The sequence below is a fragment of the Meleagris gallopavo genome, chromosome 20 (assembly GCF_905368555.1).
Source record: "Meleagris gallopavo chromosome 20, MGAL_WU_HG_1.1, whole genome shotgun sequence".
Classification (NCBI taxonomy): Eukaryota; Metazoa; Chordata; class Aves; order Galliformes; family Phasianidae; genus Meleagris; species Meleagris gallopavo.
In genome coordinates this window covers 8,080,690-8,101,781 of record NC_139423.1, presented here as the reverse complement: position 1 = coordinate 8,101,781, position 21,092 = coordinate 8,080,690, and the positions used below count along the sequence as shown (strand labels likewise).

The 21,092-nt window shown below is 43.3% G+C and overlaps 1 protein-coding gene across 5 annotated transcripts in view; it reads right to left on the bottom strand.

Moving 5' to 3' along the window:
• TEX2 (testis expressed 2) overlaps window positions 1–21,092 on the bottom strand; it is a 48,268-nt gene that overhangs the window by 22,045 nt on the left and 5,131 nt on the right. For 2 of the 5 annotated variants that reach the window (XM_085239852.1, XM_010721541.4), the window contains 2 exons: window positions 19,595–19,730; window positions 691–2,336 (listed from right to left, as the gene is read on the bottom strand). In XM_085239852.1, the coding sequence (XP_085095978.1) occupies window positions 691–2,310 (1,620 nt within the window). In that variant the 5' untranslated portion in view covers window positions 2,311–2,336; window positions 19,595–19,730. Of the gene's footprint in view, window positions 1–690; window positions 2,337–16,847; window positions 17,019–17,585; window positions 17,727–19,594; window positions 19,731–21,092 lie in introns of those variants that run through there. The other 3 variants (XM_085239854.1, XM_085239853.1, XM_085239851.1) reach the window with 3 other exon arrangements.

Below are 21,092 nucleotides of genomic sequence, written 5' to 3'. Positions count from 1 at the left end.
AATTACCATGTATGCTAACAAGCACAAGTACTACTCATTAGGTCATACACAACATTAATCTACATTCATCCAGATCCCTCTGCACAGTGCATTTCTTACCTATAGCTACTCTCTTAAAATAGACCTCCTGAATAGAAGCATTAAAATGTATTTAAGGTTCCTGACTAACAACTAACACCTCCAAGAGCCACCTTAACGATTACCAGGACTTTCTTTATCGTCTTTCACGTATCAAGGCAAACTGACATGCAAGATCTCAGCATCCAACTAACAAAGGACAAAACTGAAAGTCTGTCAAGATTTGTACAAGTAATCAGTGTGTACATCCAGTGGGTATACAGGTGCATTCAGTCTGCATTCACAACAACCAATTAAAGACTGCAACTCACATCATTCAAGAAAAATAAGTAATATCAAGATAGGTGGGCATGGAATTTCTGTCTGCAGCTAGCAAAAACTGGCTTTTATACTCCACCCCTAACTGTTTAATTAACTAATCCTTAAGGACATTGAAGCCACGTATATTTTAGAATACTAAACCATTACAGAATCCACCCCTCAAAGCCAACTGACCCCATGCAAACACTAGAAATACAAATGGTGATAATTCAGATCACTTACAACTTCAGAATATCCAGTTTACTGCTCTGACTCAAAATAACGCATGCAGACAAAATACCATGAGCTCACCTTCAGTATTTCAGGTTCTTTGATGTCCAGAGCTCCTGCACTCCATTGCCTTTTCATACTTTCACGAAACTTGAGATATTCATGAGTACGTGGAGTAAGCAGCCATATCACACAGACAGCTGTCATAAATCCAAGGGCCATTCCAAAGAGGAGTCCACTTAAGTAGCCAGGGAGAGGAATAATAAAGTAAGCATAGACTAACAGTGTTAAGAAGTATAAAGTTTTTACTGGTATTTTAGGCTGTTGCACATACAGATTATTTTCCTCTTCACTACTGAGCATGATACCATTTTCATCAGTCATCTCGAGATTGAGCAAAGTTTCAGAACGTTTATCGGTTTTGCTTTCATCCTCTATCAAGGAAAAGTCTTCAGAATACAGTTCACAAAACTCCTCGTCCTCTCTGCTTGCTAGTGCAGACAACGAACATTTTTCAAGTACGAGTGAAGTTTTCGAACTCACATCCTTTGTGCTTGTGGACTGAGAGCTTTTGGTCTCCGTCTCTTTTGCATGTTCCTCAGCTGTTTTTGACTGATCGTTCTTACTCACGTTAGAGTCACTTCCATACAAATCCCCTTCAGAATCACATTCCTCTTCCTTAATGCTGTAGTTGTTATTGCTTTCCAAATGGCCATTCAAACTGGAAAGGTTTGAGAGTTCTGAAGCACTTGAAGATAAGGCTTTGGGCCTGTGGCTACTACTTTCATCACCCATTATTTTACTGAGCAGCTGAAAAGGCTCATAGATTACTTCAGAAAGGCGTCTTTTAGTATCTTCAATTTTAGCCTCCATTTCAGGTACTTTAAAAAAGGAACGAGTGTCAGAGGGAGATGTTAATGGAGATGAGGGAGCAGTTTTGGAATCACCACCTGTAGCTCGAGGCTGAGTGAACTGTTTGAACAGATGCAAGTTCAGTTTTGAGTCCGGTGGTCTGTATGACACAGCTTCAGATTCTTGTTTAGAAGTGTCCGTAGACAGAGATTTCACTAAAGTTTTCATTAACTGTCTATGTCTCATCGGTGGGGTTGGCTCTTTTGGTTCCACATCTGTTGAAAGGGACTTGACTAAACCCTTAAAAGGCTTGGAACTAGAAACAGTGGATGACGCACTAGAGCAGACAACTGATCTGGAAGGAGATGAGGATGGGGAAGACGAGAAGTTGGCCTTCTGTTCCACAGGGGGTGACGCACCCGGTAAGCTAAACGAGTGTGATGAAGGAGACAGGACTAGTGGCACTGCACTGAGTACTTGGGATGCAGAAGGAGAATCCAACAGCTTTACGGTGTCTGCAGCTGGCAGAACTGCAGGTGATGAGGACAGCAGTGATGCAGAGTTGGCCATGTTAAGCGAGGTAGCTAGACCAGAAAAATCATGGCCGGTATGCTCAAAGCAGAGGTCTTCCTTGGCTTCAAGTGCTGTTACAATGCTTTGGTCATCTAGTTCCTCATCAAGAAATTCCTTAAACTCCTCTTCCTCCTCTTCTTCCTCCTTCCCAAATGCAGAGAAATGAATAGTGATGGTTTCTTGGGAGACAGATCGTTGGACCTGCACTTTTGGTGCTGGCTGCTTTGAGGACATTTCACCAGTTTTCTCTGCATGGCTACTATTCTGACTTGTCATTGCAGGTCCCAGAGATGCGTCAGAGTCTGTAAAAAAACACAAAACCATATTAAATGCAGTTTCTTATATTTTAAATAAAGCAAGGCTTGAAACTCAAAACAAAGACAAATGTACAACTGTTCAGGTGATCTTTTCACATTTTTTGTTTTTCAGCTAGAAGTATAACTGGATGGAACACAAAATTAAGTTGTCTACTTAAAATAAAGAATTTTAGGACTAAATATCCTTCACAAATATATTTGAGCAGAAACTTAGTACAGCAAAATGAATTAGATCCAAACATCTCAACAGCAGACAGCATCAGCCCTTCCTCATGGAGCACGGCTGCGCTGCAGTGCAGTAGCTGAGGATGTGTTGTTTTGCATCTGGATGACAACACATTGTCACCACACCACAATTCACCTTCTGACAAACAGGAACACCCGGAAAGAGAGCAGGTGTTGGGCAGCACGTGGTCAACTCAGGCCATGACACCTTTAGTGTTGCTGCACTGAAGTGTGCTCTTACTACACAGGGAATGACTAATTGGGATGCCTATTAGTGAGGGAAGGTTTCTGTATTTGTATCACATCTCCTGCTCTTACAGCACACGTCACAGAAAGGACTCATGAGAATCAGCTTTGACAATTCCTATTCAAAGACAGGAGGAGGAAAAAGTCAGATTTTACTCTGAGACCTTGGGAGTGGAAGGGTGGGGAGAACACCTATAGAGATATCCAAGCAGTCACACTTGTTTACCTTAACTACTTGTATATTCACCATTGTGCACGACATCCAGAACGTGCTGTCTATGCCCATTCTGCTCTCTAACAAAGATATCAACTATTTGTAAAGCAGAAGCAATTCAGCCAAACAGAGGACACAGCTTTTCCAGGAAACCACAGAAAAGCTCAACCCACAGTGCAAGGAGACCTCAAAAGGAGCTAAGTTATTGCAGTAATTTTACTAGTACGTGACTTCTGGCTATGGTAGCAGAAATTTATTTTACAATTCTTTTGAGTAATTTTAACTCTGTATCACTAGTGGGCAATGCCAAGTTTTGACCTATGATACACATCTCTGGTTGCAATCACAGCTATGGCGAGTAGACAGCCCATACTTGCATGAGAAGTGGGATAAGGTTCACAAAGCAGATTACTTTCAAGAAATAACTAAAGCTTTGGACCTTCACTGCTGATTAGAAGGATAACAGCAATCAGGAACTCAGAGAATATACATACATACACAAAAAACAGATGTTGTACAATGATGTTCAGAGTAAGTCTACTTCTGTCCTGTCTGCAAACTAGAGAGCAATCGGGTGCACCTAGGCTGTTTAACTGAGCATTTACTCCCTCTCCCATCATTCACAAAGCACAGCTGAACGTGTTTCATCATGTAAACCAAACTTTGATGCACTTCCAAGCTAGCAATAACAACACTTTAAACAATTCATGTGTACAAACGTCCGCTGCTAATCATACATTTGGCCTTCAATTACACAGTGAGGATTCTGCAAGCTACACCAAGCTCCTCAACTAACAAGGATACTTACCTGCTTGCTGTATCCACTTGGAAAGAAACAGGCAGAGCACAGAAGAGTCATGCAAGGTTACACAAGGAAGGTAGGAATGATTCAGAACCCACATTCTTACCTTAGAGAAGCAGCACATGTCAGCAACTAAGTCTAGGGGAAAAGTCTGGCATGGGGGAAGAGCAAGGTGACTTCAGCCCCAGCCACCAGACGAGCCACAGCTCACTGATTTGGGCCACTTTCAGCACTGCACATTTAGATCGAGCTTGAGGGTGGGAGCATATTATTATAGACCTACTCTTAGCAACCCCCTGTAAACACAGAAACAAACAACCAGTGCTTTCATTCACTCTTTGGAAGGTGACTGGGCCTTTCTGCCTTTCAAGCACCCTCCAAATCACTGGGGGTCCTTTCAGAAACTGAACAATGGCATTACTGGTAACCAAATCTCTCCTTGATACAATTCAACTCGACAATTTCACATCTAAGACAGAGCCAATTTAAGTATATATATATTTTAGAAAAGAAAATCAAATCAAACCCAAACAAAAACTTTTGAAAGGATTCACCTCCACTCAAACCCTTTATAATACAAGAAGTATCAGGATTGTTTCACAATTGCACCAAAATTCCTCTCAGTTTCACTCAAACTGAGAACCCTTAGCCTAGAATTTTGAAGTTTTATCATCTTCAAGTTCACAGGTAAAAAAAAAAAATAAAAATCTATATCCAGTTCTCTTCCAGGCCTTGAGAATAGGTTGAGATTGTCTTCTGTTTGTATAACCTCTTAGCACTCACAAATTCAAGTCAGTCATATATTTACACTAGCGAAAGGAAACCTTCTGTTATGAGCATTGCTACTTAAAAGGCACTGCACTGCCTACTTGAGACAGCTCCACTGTCAACTTTATAGACAAAACAAAGCACCTTCACACTAACAATTTAGAAAGAGATTAAACCAATGCACAAAGCAACAAAGTTGGAACCAACTGAAAGGAACAGATCAAAGTCGTGTGCACCATGCTTACTTTATCCACCTCATACACAGCTCAATTGAGCCACATTTATTAACTGAGGAAGGAAAATTCAGTAGAGCAATTCAGAGCCTTTCGTAATCATTTAGTTGGGCAAAGATTGCAAATTGGGTGACTGAGTTCACACATTGCAACAGGCCAACGATGCAGTCACACTGCTATGACTTAATGCAACATCTGCGCCAAGGGAAAGGGCAGATCTCCCCTCAGAAATACCCTTGGAAAAATCTGTAGCAAGCTTCATAAATGTAGCAGGGTATTTCCAGGCCTCACTCATGTTAAGCATAGATCAGAAAAAAGTGCTTTACATAAAACATGAATTTGTTCCTTGCTGAGTGAAGAAAAGGCCCTACAGGTTATTAAAGAGCATTTTAATATTTTTCCCCCTTTATCTATCAAATGCATCAGAAGAACAAGCCCTAACCGCTATCGAGGAAGCCACCAATTTGATTACTTACAGTGCCACACTTTTACTTCATGCAGATTGCCATCACTATTCAAATGGAAAGACTGTCTGATTACATCTCTGCTCACACCTACATCCCTCTGTGCCATTGCTCTTTAAAGAGGCAAACCTCTTGGCAAGCTCCTGTCTCTCAGGCTGGGGAAGAAGCAGTAGTTCTTTAGGAGATCTATTTTTTTCTCTTGGGTTATTCAATAGTCATTTCCAAGTGTCAAACTGAAGACAGATAAATGATTCATACTGTAAATCTACCCTCCATTCAGGTAGGAAGAAGTAATGTGTTTGAGATAGCTCTTCCACATGGCAGAATTGATACAGAAGATCTTTCTTACATTAACATAGACAGGACAATTCTAATGCCAATATCTTTTTTCCAACACTGAGATATGGGAGGACTGCTGCAATTTTTCAATACTCATTTAAAATAAGTAACAGAAAACACGAAGCATCACATAAAATTCCTTCTGCTAAGAACTAGAAGTCTCATTTCAAGTACTCCAGAACACAGCATGAGTACTAGCGATCCTATCTGTTACAGACATGATTTAGGCCACAGTGGCAGCCTAGGAAGCCAATTCCAGTGTATTTAGTCCAGAATGATCTCAGTGAAGCAGAGGTCACAGCTCATGGAACATTACCTGCCACATGAATTGCATCTCATTGAACACATTTATACTGTAAGAGACAAAAGAAGATACAAAACCCAATTTCCACATCCTTTCTTATCACTCACCATTCAAACCTCCCCTAGAAACTCCACGAGTTAATGTATTCCATGGCTAACACCTACTTCTCTTCTAACATCCTCAAGTCATTACTTTTAAATGAAGTACATAAAAGCTGTTGGTAATTAGCATCACACAATCGCCCTGTGAAACGTGCGTGTCAGAGATCCAGTTACCTCAAGTTAATACTTTGAAGCTTGCTTTCCAACATGAGTAAGAATGTTTTGCTTCACCTTTCAAGTCAATTGCAACTGAATTTGAGATGCAAATGGGAAAAACAATGATAAAACTTTCATATAGGAAATTTGGAGTTACAAACAGGGAAAGACAGCCTTGAAAGAAACACAGAAATATTTTATATTTTATATAAGAACTATTGGAAGTCCAATGTGTGCAACAGGAGTCAACAACAGGATTACAGCAAATGGCCCACACAGCCAAAAGAGGGGGAGTCATCCTCCATATACCATATATACAAATTTTCCACAGAGCATACCTCTAACAAAGGTCAACCAGGTTATCACAACTAAACTAGTTAGAATACCTGTAAGAAGAGTTCTTTCTGAGCCTCATAAAGGAAGGATTATCTTTTGTGCAAATGCATTTAGGGTTAGGAAAATCCAAGTTAAATAATGAGTGTTCAGATATATCAAGGAAAACTTGAAATCTTGCTTAGGGCCTTTCATATAAATGTACCATCAGTGAGAATACTTACAATGAGAACTATAAATCAGAAATGCAAGAGGAGTTATTTACCAAAATCTAGGACAGAAAGATCAAATACAAATTGCAGTGGCAAATAAGTAGCCTGATAGAAGTCCCAGTAATTTTGAATACAGACAATGCTAATAAGGCCCTTCCTACAAGTTCCTATCTGCAATGTTTCAAAAAAGAACAGAGAAAAACTGTTTAATGTTAGCTAAGTGGGTCTATTCTATCTTAACATTCTCCCCAAAGACTTCAGAAAGGTCAACCACCACCTCAGCTTCTCTGCCTCCTCCAATAAAAGATTACTTACTATTCTTTCCCACTCTCCTTCCATGTCACATCCCTTGCATCAAGAACTTCATAATTCTGCACCGGAGTTTAACTTTGACAAACAGAAGAGGAAGCAGTTAGAAGCTGCCCAAAAATCCAGAAAACATTAACTTGCTAAATGCCATTGTGAAGTCTGAAGTGACACAGCATTTATAAGAAACAGACGTTTGAAAAGAGAGAAAAAAAGTTAATCCAAAGCACAAACCAAAACATGCAATAACACACAAAACAGAAACTGATGGGTGGAGAAGAGTCACTACCTTGTCATTTTTTGCAGTATTTATTATTTTTACAAACATGCAAAGCCCAGAAGGCTGCTGCCAGCTGCCTGCAGTGCAGCTGCCGGACAGCGGGGGCTCCCAGCCCCTTCCAGCCCATGGCCTTGGGTTCCACAGAGTGATGTCTGTGCTGCTGGACAACAGAAGCAAGCCTCAGCACCAGCAGCCAAAGTAACTCGCATTGGCACCAAATGAAGAACCGGGCCAACAACAAGTCTGCCACAGCACGAGACAAAGCTAGCTGGGAAAACATAGCAGCACAGTGTGTGTACATACCCAGAGCTGGGAGCAGAGGGCTGCAGGCAGCAAGGAGAAAGGACTTCAGCAGTGCAACAAACCTGATGGCGTGCCTGGACAGCAGCTGCGTAATGTCTGGCATTGGATGGCAGTGGATTCCCAGTTTGCACAAGGAGAGCACATTCAACTTTCAGCACGTAATTCCAGCTTTCCTCCTATTAGCTATTTTATTCTTGTTTCCTCATCATCCACAACTGCTAGCAACGTGTAGTATCTTTTCCATCCAAAACTTCTCCATTTAGTACTCCCGTGGAATGGGATTTAGAAATAAAGGCACTACCAACAGAGCAGTGGAACAGATGGAGGATGAGCCTGTGGCACAGCCTGCAGCCAGCTCTCCCTGCCCAGCACAGGAGCTGGGTCGAGCTCATCTCCTAGAGCTGCTGCACCAGCCACCAACACACACCCTTCCATCACATGATAGCATAGAGAGCAAAAGAGCCCACTGGTTCCCATGCAATCTAGAACACAAAACACAGAACTGCTGCATTTGCTCTCTTCTAAATGGGAAGAGAGGACAAATCTAAATTACTGCTACTGCAGAGGCCGCATATCTTTAGAATCATAGAATCACCAAGGTCAGAAAAACCTACGAGATCATCCAGTCCAACCATCTGCCCATTACCAGTAGTTCTCACTAAACCATGCTCCTCAAAGACACAAAAACTCAAAAACATTTACACCTCAAAAAACTACATCTTATTGAGAAGGCAAATGCTGAGGGACAGCACTAATGGACACAGCAACAACTCTCTCCTTATCTCACTGGGGGGAGAAAAAAAATAAAAGAATCCACTCCTCATTAATCTGATGAAAGATTATCTAAAACCCTTTGGATTAGTCCACAGTTGAGAATGCTGCCCACATCACTGATTAAATTAAAGGCCACTACAAAAACCTTTGGGGGAATGTCACTAAGTGACTTACAGAAAAACAGGCTGCTCTGAATCCTCAATCAAGAAGGGTTTACCAGAATGGTGTTACACTCATTCACTCAACCATCCAAATGCGTTATCAGCAGGAGAAACTGCACACAGGGAACAAGTGAGCGTTCAAGAACTTCATTACATTTACATTCCTCTCACTAACACCAAAAAATCTCACAACTTGTATTATATCAAACCAAACAAACTCTCATGTATTATTAGGATGCATCTCTTGAAAGATCTGTGGTGTCTTCTCTTTCCTTGTTGCTTCCCTCCTCTCCTCAAAAGAAGCACAGATGCCTTCAGGTGCCCAGGACCTGCACGCCCCAGGCACGTTGTTATCTGACCTTTCATCCTCCAGTTCTGGTGGTACTTTTTCAACTGTTGGACAGCAAATCCCCAGGCAGTTGGCAGAAAAAGTAAAGAAAAACAAGCAAGCAATGTCAGGCTTCAAGCTGGCATCTACCTTAGATACACACAAATAAAGAAGTATTCATATGCACAAAGGTAGCTGTACTCTAATGGGAAAGTTCATTAACATAAGGCAGTCAGGTACACAGCAAGCCATGGCTGATTAAAGAGAGGGTTACTGACAGAAGGGGTCCTGGTTACACAGGCCTCCTTCCTTCCAGCTCACCTACCCACAGGAAGCAAGAAGAGTCTTTGATGAATGCAAAAAAAATGCCTTCCAGATAGGGCAGACCAGAATTTCTCAGAAGTCTGAAAATGTAATCCCCAGAGGGCTCCAAAGGAAAAGGTCACTAACAGCACATCCAGTCTTCTCAGAGCTGTGAATTTTCAGACTTTGAGAGGCGGTGGAACAAAAGGAATTCAACAGTAATTCAAACCAAAAGTCAGCGTGTTCTGCAAGATTTGTTTTAGTTCTTAAATGGTTCTTCCTGCTTCAGGTACTTCAGCCAGGAGGCCGCCTTGCAAACAGCTCTGCTCTGCCACTGGGTGTGAGGAAAAACCAATGAGGGTATTTGCTACAACTCATGCTGCCTGGAAACTGCAAAGGCAAGCAGCACACATCTGTACCACGCCACCAAATAAAGCTCTGCATGATCTGATTTGGGAAGGAAATGGTTTGCAGACTACATTTCCAGACTTCTTTGAAGAACCTGTGCAGGTAATCACATTATTTGGAGTTTTAAAATTGTAAGGGGAGTGATAAAAAATGCTGTTACCTCGCTGACAATTAGTGCTCATACAGTGCCTCAAACTAATAAGATACGGAATCTACTAGCTTACCAAAAGGGCAACAGCAAAGACTAAAAACCTGCTGAAGGTGATACAGCCCATCTCACTCTGGCAACCAGTATGCAAAAATCATAAGCTACCAGTAACAGCTTAATATATTAAGGTTTCCTCCCCAAAGCATGTTTGGGGTAATTTGTATTTCCAAAAGCTGATATACATTTTAATTGCAGTATATTATAGGTCAATTACAGACTGCCTGAGTGTAACAGCTGCTTTACAGGCTTGATTCTTATTGAAATCAACTGAGTCAGAAAATGATGAGCACCTCCCACAAAATATTTTTTTAATCTTAATTGCTAAGAAACTATGGCAGATAGATACGTCAAAGAAAAACAACTTGGCAAGTTATCTGAATTAACAGGATCCTATTATAGCAAAGAAGATATAAAGAGAATGCATCTGTTGTAAGAAAAAAAAAATCAGCATGCTGTGCTGAGGTACCTTCAGGTATCTCAGAGCCCTTTTGCTCGCACCCTGACACAACAAAACCATGACAAGGTCCTTCCTACTCCATTTTTCTCTCTCAAAATGTAAGTACTGGTAGCAGTACTTTAGAAAGATGCCTCATCATGTGAAGTCTCAAAAGAAGTAAACAAAATAAGACTGGGAGGAATACAAACTGCATTCTCCTTCCCCTTCGGCACCACGTGGTACCGCAGCACCTGCCTGGTCCTGAACTTAGGTCAAAAATCAAAGCCTTCTACAAGATTTGAGTTAATCACTTTCTCAAGTTTTCAGCACTCTGCAAAATGTTCTCACTCCCCTTGGTGAAAAGTAGTTTCCAAAGATCAATAATGCAGGACGCAACGCAGCCATTACTCATCCCTTTCAGCAGTTATTTTTTCCTACAGGGCTTAATTCACTCATCTCAGCACGCAGGCAGACGTAGGCCCTTCTCACAGGGGAGAGAAATCCTCAGGCAGACGGGACAACATGTGTACATAAAATCATCCCTCCAGGCCTCTGTATGGCAGACAAAGGCAGGAGCCCCGACCTGCTGCACATGGAGCTGCAGGTCCCACTTCCCTATGTGGGAACAGAGGGAGCTGCTTCCAAGACCCCATCTGACAAACCCAGCAGCTGAAAGCAAGAGCAGACAGTCAGCGCCTCAGGGCCACGTGCACCCAGACTCCATTGCTTCCTGCTGTATTAATACCGCAAGATTAAGAAAATGGCTTCTTTCTTGCCTGATCATTTTTAAGAATTCCAGCTCTACTTCAGATTCAACTGTATTGTTGAGTTGTATTGTATTCATGCAGGCTTGCTGCTTTTACTCCTCTTTGCACTTTCTTCAGTTAAAAAAAGAACCACAATCATCCTTTTCTCAGCCTGTATTTGCTATCCAATAAACAGATACTGTCTTAGTTATGTTTATCTAACAAAAGCTGCCAATGACTTCAACAACATAGACGTTTCCACCATTGCAGAGATAATGTCTGTATTCTCAACTACTTGATAAAACAACTGAGAACCAACTCTCTCCCCTGCACATGGGTTACATTTTCTGTGCACATTCACAGAAAAAGCATCATTCAAGTAGCTGCAAGGAAATTAATTGTAGGTCATCAACGTTAAGGTCTCGATTTGCTGGGAGATAAAAGAACAGAAAGCCACCAGATAGACTCAAAAGGGTAAGCGGAAATATCTGTCTTTGAGCCACATCCTGCTTTCTTCAATTACAGTGTTGTGCAGGCAATTCTCATCTCAGACACAGGGTAATGTTTTTGTAATACATGCTCAACACACCTACCCCACGCTCTTTAGTTAGAGTCAATCAGCTATAACAATCTCTAAATTACATACATTAATAATTCAGTAAGTGCATACATACTTCCTCACACATCACCATACAGCAGGGGTGCAGTCATTTAAAACAGGCTTTTAATTAGTGAGCAGTCCTGTCAGGGAAGCCAAGCACAGGTGTCAGCCCTGCCAGTCTTCCAGGATGAGGTGGCAAGCAGCTGATGACTGGAGTAACCAGGGCTGCCTTTGTTGACTGAAGAGCAGTGCCAGTGGAAACCCAGACGTGCAATGGAAATCTTTTCACCTTCTATTCACCACCATGCAGTGAGACAAGCTCTTCTCCATTAAACAGACTCACTGGTAAATACACTGCTTGTGGCACCTAGATACAGGAAGCAGACTTTAAATACACACACACACACACACACACACACATCCCATGAGAGTAAAGTAGTAAAATAACACTCACAGTGCTGTACAGTCATTTACTCTTCTTTATCATCTTAATTTTAAACTTTTTGGTTGGTAGAAAGAATAAAAAATATCTAGCTAGAATTTTAAAAATCTGGCTATTAGGAATGAAACTGAAAAGCGATCCCAACGGAAATCACACACTTATAACATGTATCCAACACTCAAGAACCAACCCTTAAAGCTTCACAGTGAAAAGTCAATGCAAGCAGACATTTATGCTTTTAAATCTAACCCAATCTTTTCTTACACCCTTGGAGTCCACGTGTTTTTCTAGCAGTGTTAGGCATGAATCTTCAGTTTGCCTGTAACACCAGTTAGGCAATGTTACAGCATCCTGGAAAAGGAGGACTGTTATTGTAAAGGGAACAGTAACAGGAATTACACAACAGGAGATGGCTGTTGTGTACAAATGCTCCTTTCTCCATTTACATCTCTTGCAATTCACACAAGTAATAAAATGAACAGTGTTATCATTTTCCTAAAAGTGCAAGAGTTTATTAAAGAGATTATTAAAGACCTGGCAAAACCTTCATTAACCAGCACATTTTTGAGCTGACAGATCACCTCCTCTTCTTTCTTATCCTCTTCTCCCAGTTCATTTAATACTTCAAGCCAAGTCACACAGAAAGACATGTGAAAGCAATTTGACAACAAGTGCCACTGAGGTCTCGGAATGATAAGCCTTATCAAACTTCCCAGCATTAGCAAACCAGGACAGAAATACTTCATTTACCACCAAAACACATCTACGTATGCATTCAGCCCCAAACATTACACAAAAGCATTGGGACAGAATGTAAATGGGTTGCACGATTTCCAGGCTCAACCAGAGGATACTGTGAGCCAAACCCAGGCAGCAGCTCCCACTGTCTGCTGTCACATGCCAGGCACTATTTCCCAACCAAACTACCACAGTGATGAACATGACTATCTCCCTTCCTCCCACAGAAGCCTTACTCTTTGGCTGTGTTTGGGCTCATAAAACTTTATTATTCCTCTATCTTAAACTTGACTTCCAATGACACAAAATGATTTTTGCAGCTATTTAATTTCAGACTATAACTTCATTTCAGCTCACAAAAGGCTGCAGTTGAATGTTTCAGCCTGCCACGATCTGCTTTGAAATTTCCAGAGTCAAAGGTAGATAGCAGCCTGCTTTGTGCCTGCATTTTTGCAGTCCTATTCTAGAACTGAAATTAAACACAACACTTGGAATGCAGAATAAGATCTAGAGCCTCAGAGCTCTCAGTCTTCTGCATAAGCTACTTAAATCCAGTATAGCAATTTTTAGGACTCGGACTTCTTAGAAGAATGTCCTAAATCTTGAATAAGCATTTTGATACTGTTTTCTGAGACCCTCTTTTAAACTGACCATCCCATCTTCTCACAGCTTCAGGGTAAGAATCCACCACCAACAGGATAAGTGGTCCAAGATACCCAATACTTGCACCAGCACCAAGGGACACTCTTTTGCCACGTTCTTGTCATCCAGCACCAGTGGGGTCAGAGGGCAGAACAGTTTATAAACCACAGAGCCGCTGGGTAATGGATATTAAAGCCCAGTTCATACAACAATTCATTTGTGCTACCCTCCTGGCCCTTAGGGGAGAACACCACTGTTTACTGCATTTTATTGATCTTGCCATCCCGTGTCCCTCAGTCACCTTCTCTTCTATAATGCCCAACTTAACCCTTATGCAGAGCTTGGTCCAAACCCTGGCGACTCCATTCATCTCCAGGTCTTCTGAGGAACAACACACACAAGTGCTGACTTAAGTACCAATCCTTAAACACCCCAGCTGAACGGGCACACAGAGTCATGGCTATGTAGTGCAAACTCTTCATGTTTTATTGCCTCAAGTCATAATGGGATCTTGATTGATAATTATTAATTTCCTGCTGTCAAAATTCTGAGCCTGTTAACAGAAGCCTGTGGTACCTCTGATGGACAGACAACACTGTGCTTAGCAGTCCTGCCTTTGCTCCCTTAATTTCAAACACTCCTGCAGCTGTTAGGCTGGAGGCACTGTCACAGGGCAAGAGAGAAGAGATTGCTCCCTGGGAGGCAGCCTTTGCACCAACTGAGCTCAGTCAAACTCAGGAAGAGGTTGAAGTAGTTAGAAAGCTCTAATAATCAAAAAGACACCTGGAAAATAAGCTATTTTCTGCACACAAAAAGCAGTGAGTAGGAGAATTAGACTAAAGGAACCAAATCTAATAAAAATCAATAGAGCTACTAAATTGCTCTCCATCAAATTCTTTTTTAAGTCTCTCCTTTCTCATAATGCCTTAAAAAAGCTTAATAGTTGTACCATTAATACACTAAAAATCACTGCCTGCCCATATTTTCTCACTATTGCCTTCATTTAGTCATTGCTGCCTCCTGAAATACAAAGCACTTTAGAGAAGAAAGTATCTTTTTCAATCACTGTAGAGCACCTCGGAAAAATGAAGTGTTTTATGAATAGGGCTCACTGATGCTATGTGCCACGCAAGCAGGTTGATGTTTTCTCTAGAAATGTAGTGAAAGTTTAAAATACAGTGATCTTGCTTATAAACTGAAATATCAAAATCTGACAGAGATGATACTCTACAATGAGCATGGAAGTTACATTTATGCTTGTCATTTCTTTTCTACAGCATTTTTAAAATAATAAAAAAAATAACAAAATAATTTATGCTGAAAGAGAACTCTGGAGTCAGTTTGGTCCAGCTCTCACTCAACAGGGCCAACGTTGAGCCTTTTATCAAGGGGAGGACCCCAGGAATAAGGTTAGTCACATGGAATGTTGCAGGGCTGGCTTTGACCTTCAGAGTTCTCAGGTGTCAATGTGAGAGACAGTACATGAAAGTTCAGACAACTCTGTATAGAGGCTTTTCTTTGAACAAGTCTTTCACCCTGTCCCAGCACAAAGCCAACACTGCCTTACTTAACTCCCTCATTTGCCCCTTAAGTGCTACATTCTTCTTCAGCCCTGACATGTAGCATCACTCTCTCCATATTTCACTGTTTCAACATCTGTCCCCTTGAAATCACAGGGCATTCTTTCTAGCATCCACTTTACATTACCTAGAGTAAGAAAAGTCATTGTTCGTTCCCTTTATTGGCCACACATGGCATCCTTATGCATTTCCAGAGTACGTTTCTACTCTGACTATATTATGGCTCTTCCAATACCAACTATGTGCTCACGAAGGCTCACAGCATTAACTCTTATATTTATTTCACTCATCTCTCAGCCTACATTACACTCTCCTTTTCCAACATACATTGTCATCTAATTGATTCCTTGGGCAGTAAGGATTTTCAGGACATAATGCTTTTATTCAAGGATAAATGTTTCAGAGCACATTGAATTAACACTACCATTTACTGCAGATATCTGTTAGCAACATTTCTAGCTTGCCAACAGAAAAGAAGAAAAATCCAGAGATTTTAAGCGACTTTTTTGAGCTCCAAGAATGTACATAAAACCAAAATTTACTCAACTTATTTCTCATTCCCTTGAAACTTACAATTTATGCTAACTGAGAAGCTCTTTCCTTCAGCTTCTGGGCAGGTACAGCCTACCCCACACCACAAGTTACATATCTCCTGGGCCACAACAGGCTGAGGCTTGGTCCTCAGCACTGCACAGAGAACAGGACAGGAGAACACCATCACAGGAACGTGCCTTCGCATACGTTCAGTGCTGAGCTCACAACTTGGTCCATCCCATACAAGACAAGGTCAGTAACCTCTCAGGCTTGCTGGAAGTGATTCCTTTACTCTGATTTCACCTAACGGGTCAGGTTCATGTAGCATAGAAAGGGGAGATTACAGCAGCACAATCTCAACATTTATCAACATGATTTTAAGCTTATTCCTGTTACTTTACCCCTTTTAACTAGTAACTTTCACTATCACCCATTGCTTTATTTACATTTAGAGCACAAAAGGGAAATTACTTGCATTGAACATTCTGCTTATGTTTCCAGCTTCACATTCCTTAGTTTGTAATTCAGTTGTCTTAGACTTCATTTACTTACAAATAACTGCCATCAATACTCAAAGCTACTAAATAGTATCATCATCCAAACTAAAAGCAGTAAGCAACTGATAAACATACTTCATGGGGCCGTGAACTTCAAGTTTTCACTTTGGATTTCATTAATGGATTTTCTTTTCTAAAATAAAAGCAACACAGGTCATTTAAAGAAATTCTTTGCACAGACCAAAAGTTTCCCAGAGGCGTGCTGAGCTCACCAGTACAATACACAGGGGATATCAAGGAGCAGAGTCTGATAAAAGACGCCTTTGAGCACAGGATTATCTTTTTGTTCTTCTGCTCAAAAGACAAAGCTTCTTACTTATCCCTGCTCAGAAACACTGCCTCATACCTCAGCACCTACATGGAGAGTTAATAACGTGCCACCCGCAGCAGGGCACTGCATTGGATCAGCTTTAAAGGCCATCACAATGGTAACCTCTTATATATTACAAATAAACCTGAGTCTTTAAAGCCAATTCTAACACTAAAAGTGTTACTTTCTTTCGCTTAAGTTAAATTGCTTTTATCCTTAATTTAACAATTCAGAGACAATTGAAAGCAAGTACTCACACTGCCTGAATTTTATTCAGATTAGGAATAATAGTTGTTATAAATTCCAAATAAAGCCTTGAGATTGTGAAACTGCCTTGTTTCCCCGAGTTCTGCAGGCAAGAACATCTTGAAAGGGGAGTTATGTGAAGACAGAGGAGTATGACAAAGCATCTTAACAGCATTCCAAGCTCACTGTGATTTACCTCGCAGTTACAACGGGGGAGTTAGAAAAGTTTCATTTCAGCCGCACTGAACTGCCCGAGATGACAGCTGCTGCAGCAGCTCCTTCAGACATTTGCTGACAAATACAACCATCAAAAAGTTGAGCACAGACATTTAGAAGGAACTTCAGTACATGATGAAACGACACCGAGCTGAAACAGACAGGTAAAATATAATTACATTAACAATTAAAAGAGGTTCAGGAGCCGAAACGCCGACACCTGGGACAAGAAAAAGGAAACAATTCGAGGTGACGGACAGATAAGCTCTCCGCCCTCGAATTCCACCAGAACACGCGTTACAGCCTGCTCTGCCGCCTGCTTTTAAGGCATCGCTTCCACTCCAGCAGTGCCCCCGGCGGAGCGCACCTCCCGCCCCAGCCAACTGCGCCCCGCGCCCAACAACGGCACAGATAACGGCGGGTCGGCCCGCGCCCCCAGCACGGCTCACCCACACGCACCGGCCGCAGCCCGGAGCGGCCCGAGCCCGGGGGGCCCAGCACAGCGGGACGGCCCCTCCCCGCCGCTCCGGCCCCGGCCCGGCTCCGCCCTGCCCCAGGCTCGGCCTTCCGCCGCCGCCGGACGCCCCTTCCCCTCCTCGTTCCGTGCCCGCACCCCGCTGGGCTCCGGCTCTCACACCGAACGCTGCGGCGCCGTTTCCCAGTGCGGCGGAGTGGAGCTGCCGAGGCGGCGCGGCCCTGCCCTGCCCGCTTTCCTTACCCGCGGCTCATGGCACTGCCCGGCGCGGCCCCGGCGTTCCGCGGCCCGCGCCTCCAGCGCCGCGCCGGGCGGCAGCGAAGGGAGGAGAGGCGGCGGAGCTGCCCGGCGCCGCCAATCCGGGCCCCGCGGTGGGCCGGGCCTGCCGGAGCCGCCGCAGCGCCGGCCGGAGGGGCGGGGCGGGGCGCGGGGCCGCCGCGAGCGGGGGAAGGCGGGGCGGGCCGCGGCCTGGCGGGGCGGCGGCGGGCCGAGGGGGGAATCGGCCCGAGCGCGGGCGGGCGGCGCTGCCGAAGTTTCGGTCCGAAGGGAGCAATGACACGAGGAACGCCTCTGCCAAACCAGAGCGGCGGATGACCGACGCGGGGTTAATTGGGATTAATTCCTCTACCGCTCACTCGGAAAACATCCGCGAAGAACGAGCGCCGTGCCCGGAGAAGCGCGGGGCCGAGGCCGCGCCGCCCCCCGCCGGGAGCCGGACCGCGTGCCGCCGCTTCTGCGGAAGGCCGAATTTAGTTGGGGTGTTTCTCTCGACCGTCGGTGTGAGTTCTGTGGGTACATTTTTAGCGCTGTAATCACCGACTGCATCATTGCATGGTAGCAGCTGTCGCCGGCGGGAAGTGTGTGCGAGCAGACAGAATAAAAGTTGTTCGGTATCAAAACAGTATGCAAATGCTCAAAATGTGTTACCCAAACAACCGGCCTTTGCTCTGGGAAACACGCTGTGTCACAGTACGTTTTATGCCCTCCTAATATTTCCCAGTTTGCAGCAGGTTGAGAAAAAGGTTAATTCCCTTTTTTAAAGGCGTTTTGTTCTCATAACAGTCTCATGCAATAAAAGACCGCTGCCCAACTGCTGCTCTTCCTTTAGGAAACTGCTCATTACAACATCTTCACTGGGTTGGACTGACGCTGGCCTTAGCTACCCAGGTTTTTGTAGCTGCTCTGTGGATTAATGGGGCTGCGAGAGCTCTGCTCGCTCCTTTTCTCTTAAACAATTTAGGTTTGAATAAAACCATGAAAAATCCTACAAGGCCTTGTGGTGACAAAACCAAAGTTAATCTATTCACTAGCCAACATGCAGTGGAACATGTGAGGAGAACTCAGAATGCTCCGGACTAGCTAATGCAAAAAGCTAAACATGCAATATTTCTTTAACAATAATTTACCATTCTATCAACAGCTGTATCTCATTCAAGGCTGGCTTCTATTATGCCAGGCATTAAACAAACAGTGGTCTTAATTTTGCAGCCTGACTCGGGAATGGATACAGATAACACTCCTGTTGCTTTTCCTCTTTATGTTTCAAGGACAATTACATTCTCACCAACCATCCTTGGGCTCTTTAGGGTTCCTAGAAGCAATTTTTAAGCCTGCAATTCCTGCATACAGTTCTAAAATCAGGGGTGACCAAGCTGTCAGCACCCAGCAAAGTGTGGTGAGGGCCAAGCTCACCAAATAGAGGACAGATCTTTGAGCTGTGGCTGTCCCAGTAGCACACTCATCTGTCTCACTTTTGCCTGAGCAGAAGGAACCCAACAAAGACTGCACTGTGTGATCATCATTCCATCCATTATTATGCAGTCATTTTTTAAGTTAAAAATATAGCATTATGTTTAAATATATGTAAAAATGTATTCCGTCGTCTAAGATAGGTTTCTTTTTATAGCTCTCATAGTAAATAGGCAGACCTTTGAATCATTATACAGAGTTGGTATTAGTGTTTCCAAAGTCTGAAGATAAGATAATGGTTGTTTTCTTTATAGGAGGTTATCCCCGCAGGAACAGAAGCTATGGCTGAAACAGAGCAATGGCTTGTTTTCAGTTAAACTATGACCAATTCACGAGCAGCTTTTTGTAACTTCTTTAGCTCCTGATTTAGGAATCATGTGCCCTGACTTCAAGAAAAAAAAATATGTTTGAAGTTGATGCTTGGCAGAGGCTTCTTCCAGAAAGGGACAGAGCCCAAGCAAAGGGCGAGCTAGGTGGCAGGGAGCTGAGACATGAGCTGTTACCTGCCTTGGAGCTCCGCGGTGCATCTCAGCTGGGAATCCTCTTCAGTCACACAGCAAAAGGAAGAGTCTCTGAGTTCAAGTCATTCCATGTTGTGAGAATAAATCCTTTTGTTGGATAATTCATTTTCCATCCAACCTATAAAAAGACAAGAGAATAAAGCCATGTCTATGTATTTTTAATATTTCCGTATCCCACATGTAAATATGCAGTCACTTTGAGAAACAACAGGCCTGCAGGCACTAGAAATAGGTATCTCCAGTCAGGAGCTGCTTTTGAAAATAATGACTTTAATCTTTCAGAATATGTGAGGGAGACATTTAAATGCCTTCTAAAAGCAGCGCTTGAGCGGGACTGTAAAGCAAGAAGTAATATTTCTTTCCCAGAGCTACTGTGAGACTCAGTTCATTTCTCTGTAACATCCCCATCAGAATTTCACAGCTCAGGACAGTTTGAAGTTGGTACTTTTGTGAGAAGAGAACATTACAGGTTTTGCCTTGGGTTTGCAGAAGGTTTTTAGGAGGGTCAGTGCGGGCACTGTGCTCCTCTGGGAAGGCCAGCAGCCACAGGGCAGGCCTGCTCACCATCTTGTGCTGCAGAACTTTAAAACAAATGAGGCAGCAGCTGTGTCTGCACACATGAATCGTGACAGTTTTGTATGCATGAGAACAGCTTTACTGCTGTTTTGTTGGCTTGTCTGCACAGCATCAAATGCAATAGAGAGAAGTTTCACACAGAAAAACAAGCAGAGCTGCTGCCCGCTTGGTACAAGGCCAAGGCTTCCTCCCAGCCCTCACCTGGTTCTGACTGTGGCTATGGAGCAGTATCAGCTCCCCAAACACTCTTCTTCCACAGAGCTTGTGTGCCAATACATTGGTAGGAGAGCAACAGCCTCTCACGGCTGCCAGGTTATAGCAATGCACAGAACAGGCTGCAGCCATCTAAGCAGGGAGTGCGGAACCAGAACTCTGGCCAAGCACTGCCAAGGTGACACCTGGAGCTCCCAGGACAGTGGAGCGGCTGGATTGCTGCAAATTTGCATTGGTGTTGTTCAGGCCTGCAAAACCCTCCTGATGTTTCTCAGGCTGGTGCCATGCGTGACACTGCATCCCAGCAGGTAAGATACACAGGCTGCTGCACACCCCTCTGTGGTGCCACCCATCTCTGGGTGTCCATGAGCTACAACGAATAGCCGTGTGCACTCAAAGAGCCACGTGCATGCTCCCAAAGTCACATGAAGGTTGCAGGAGCTGGTATCTGGATTTCAGTGTACCTGGCAATTGCACAAAACTCTAAAAGGCTGAAATGTGATCTGCACATGATGAAGAAGTCAATACTTCTCCCTCTGCAGAGACCTTTGTGGGTTAGGGTATGCTGGCTGAGCGCTGGAGCACTTCAGAGTACAACTGTAATAAAACACAAAGCTGGGAGGAGGCACAGGGGATACAATGACAGTTCTGTACATTTTTCCTGCACAGGCATGAGCCAAAAGTCCTTGAC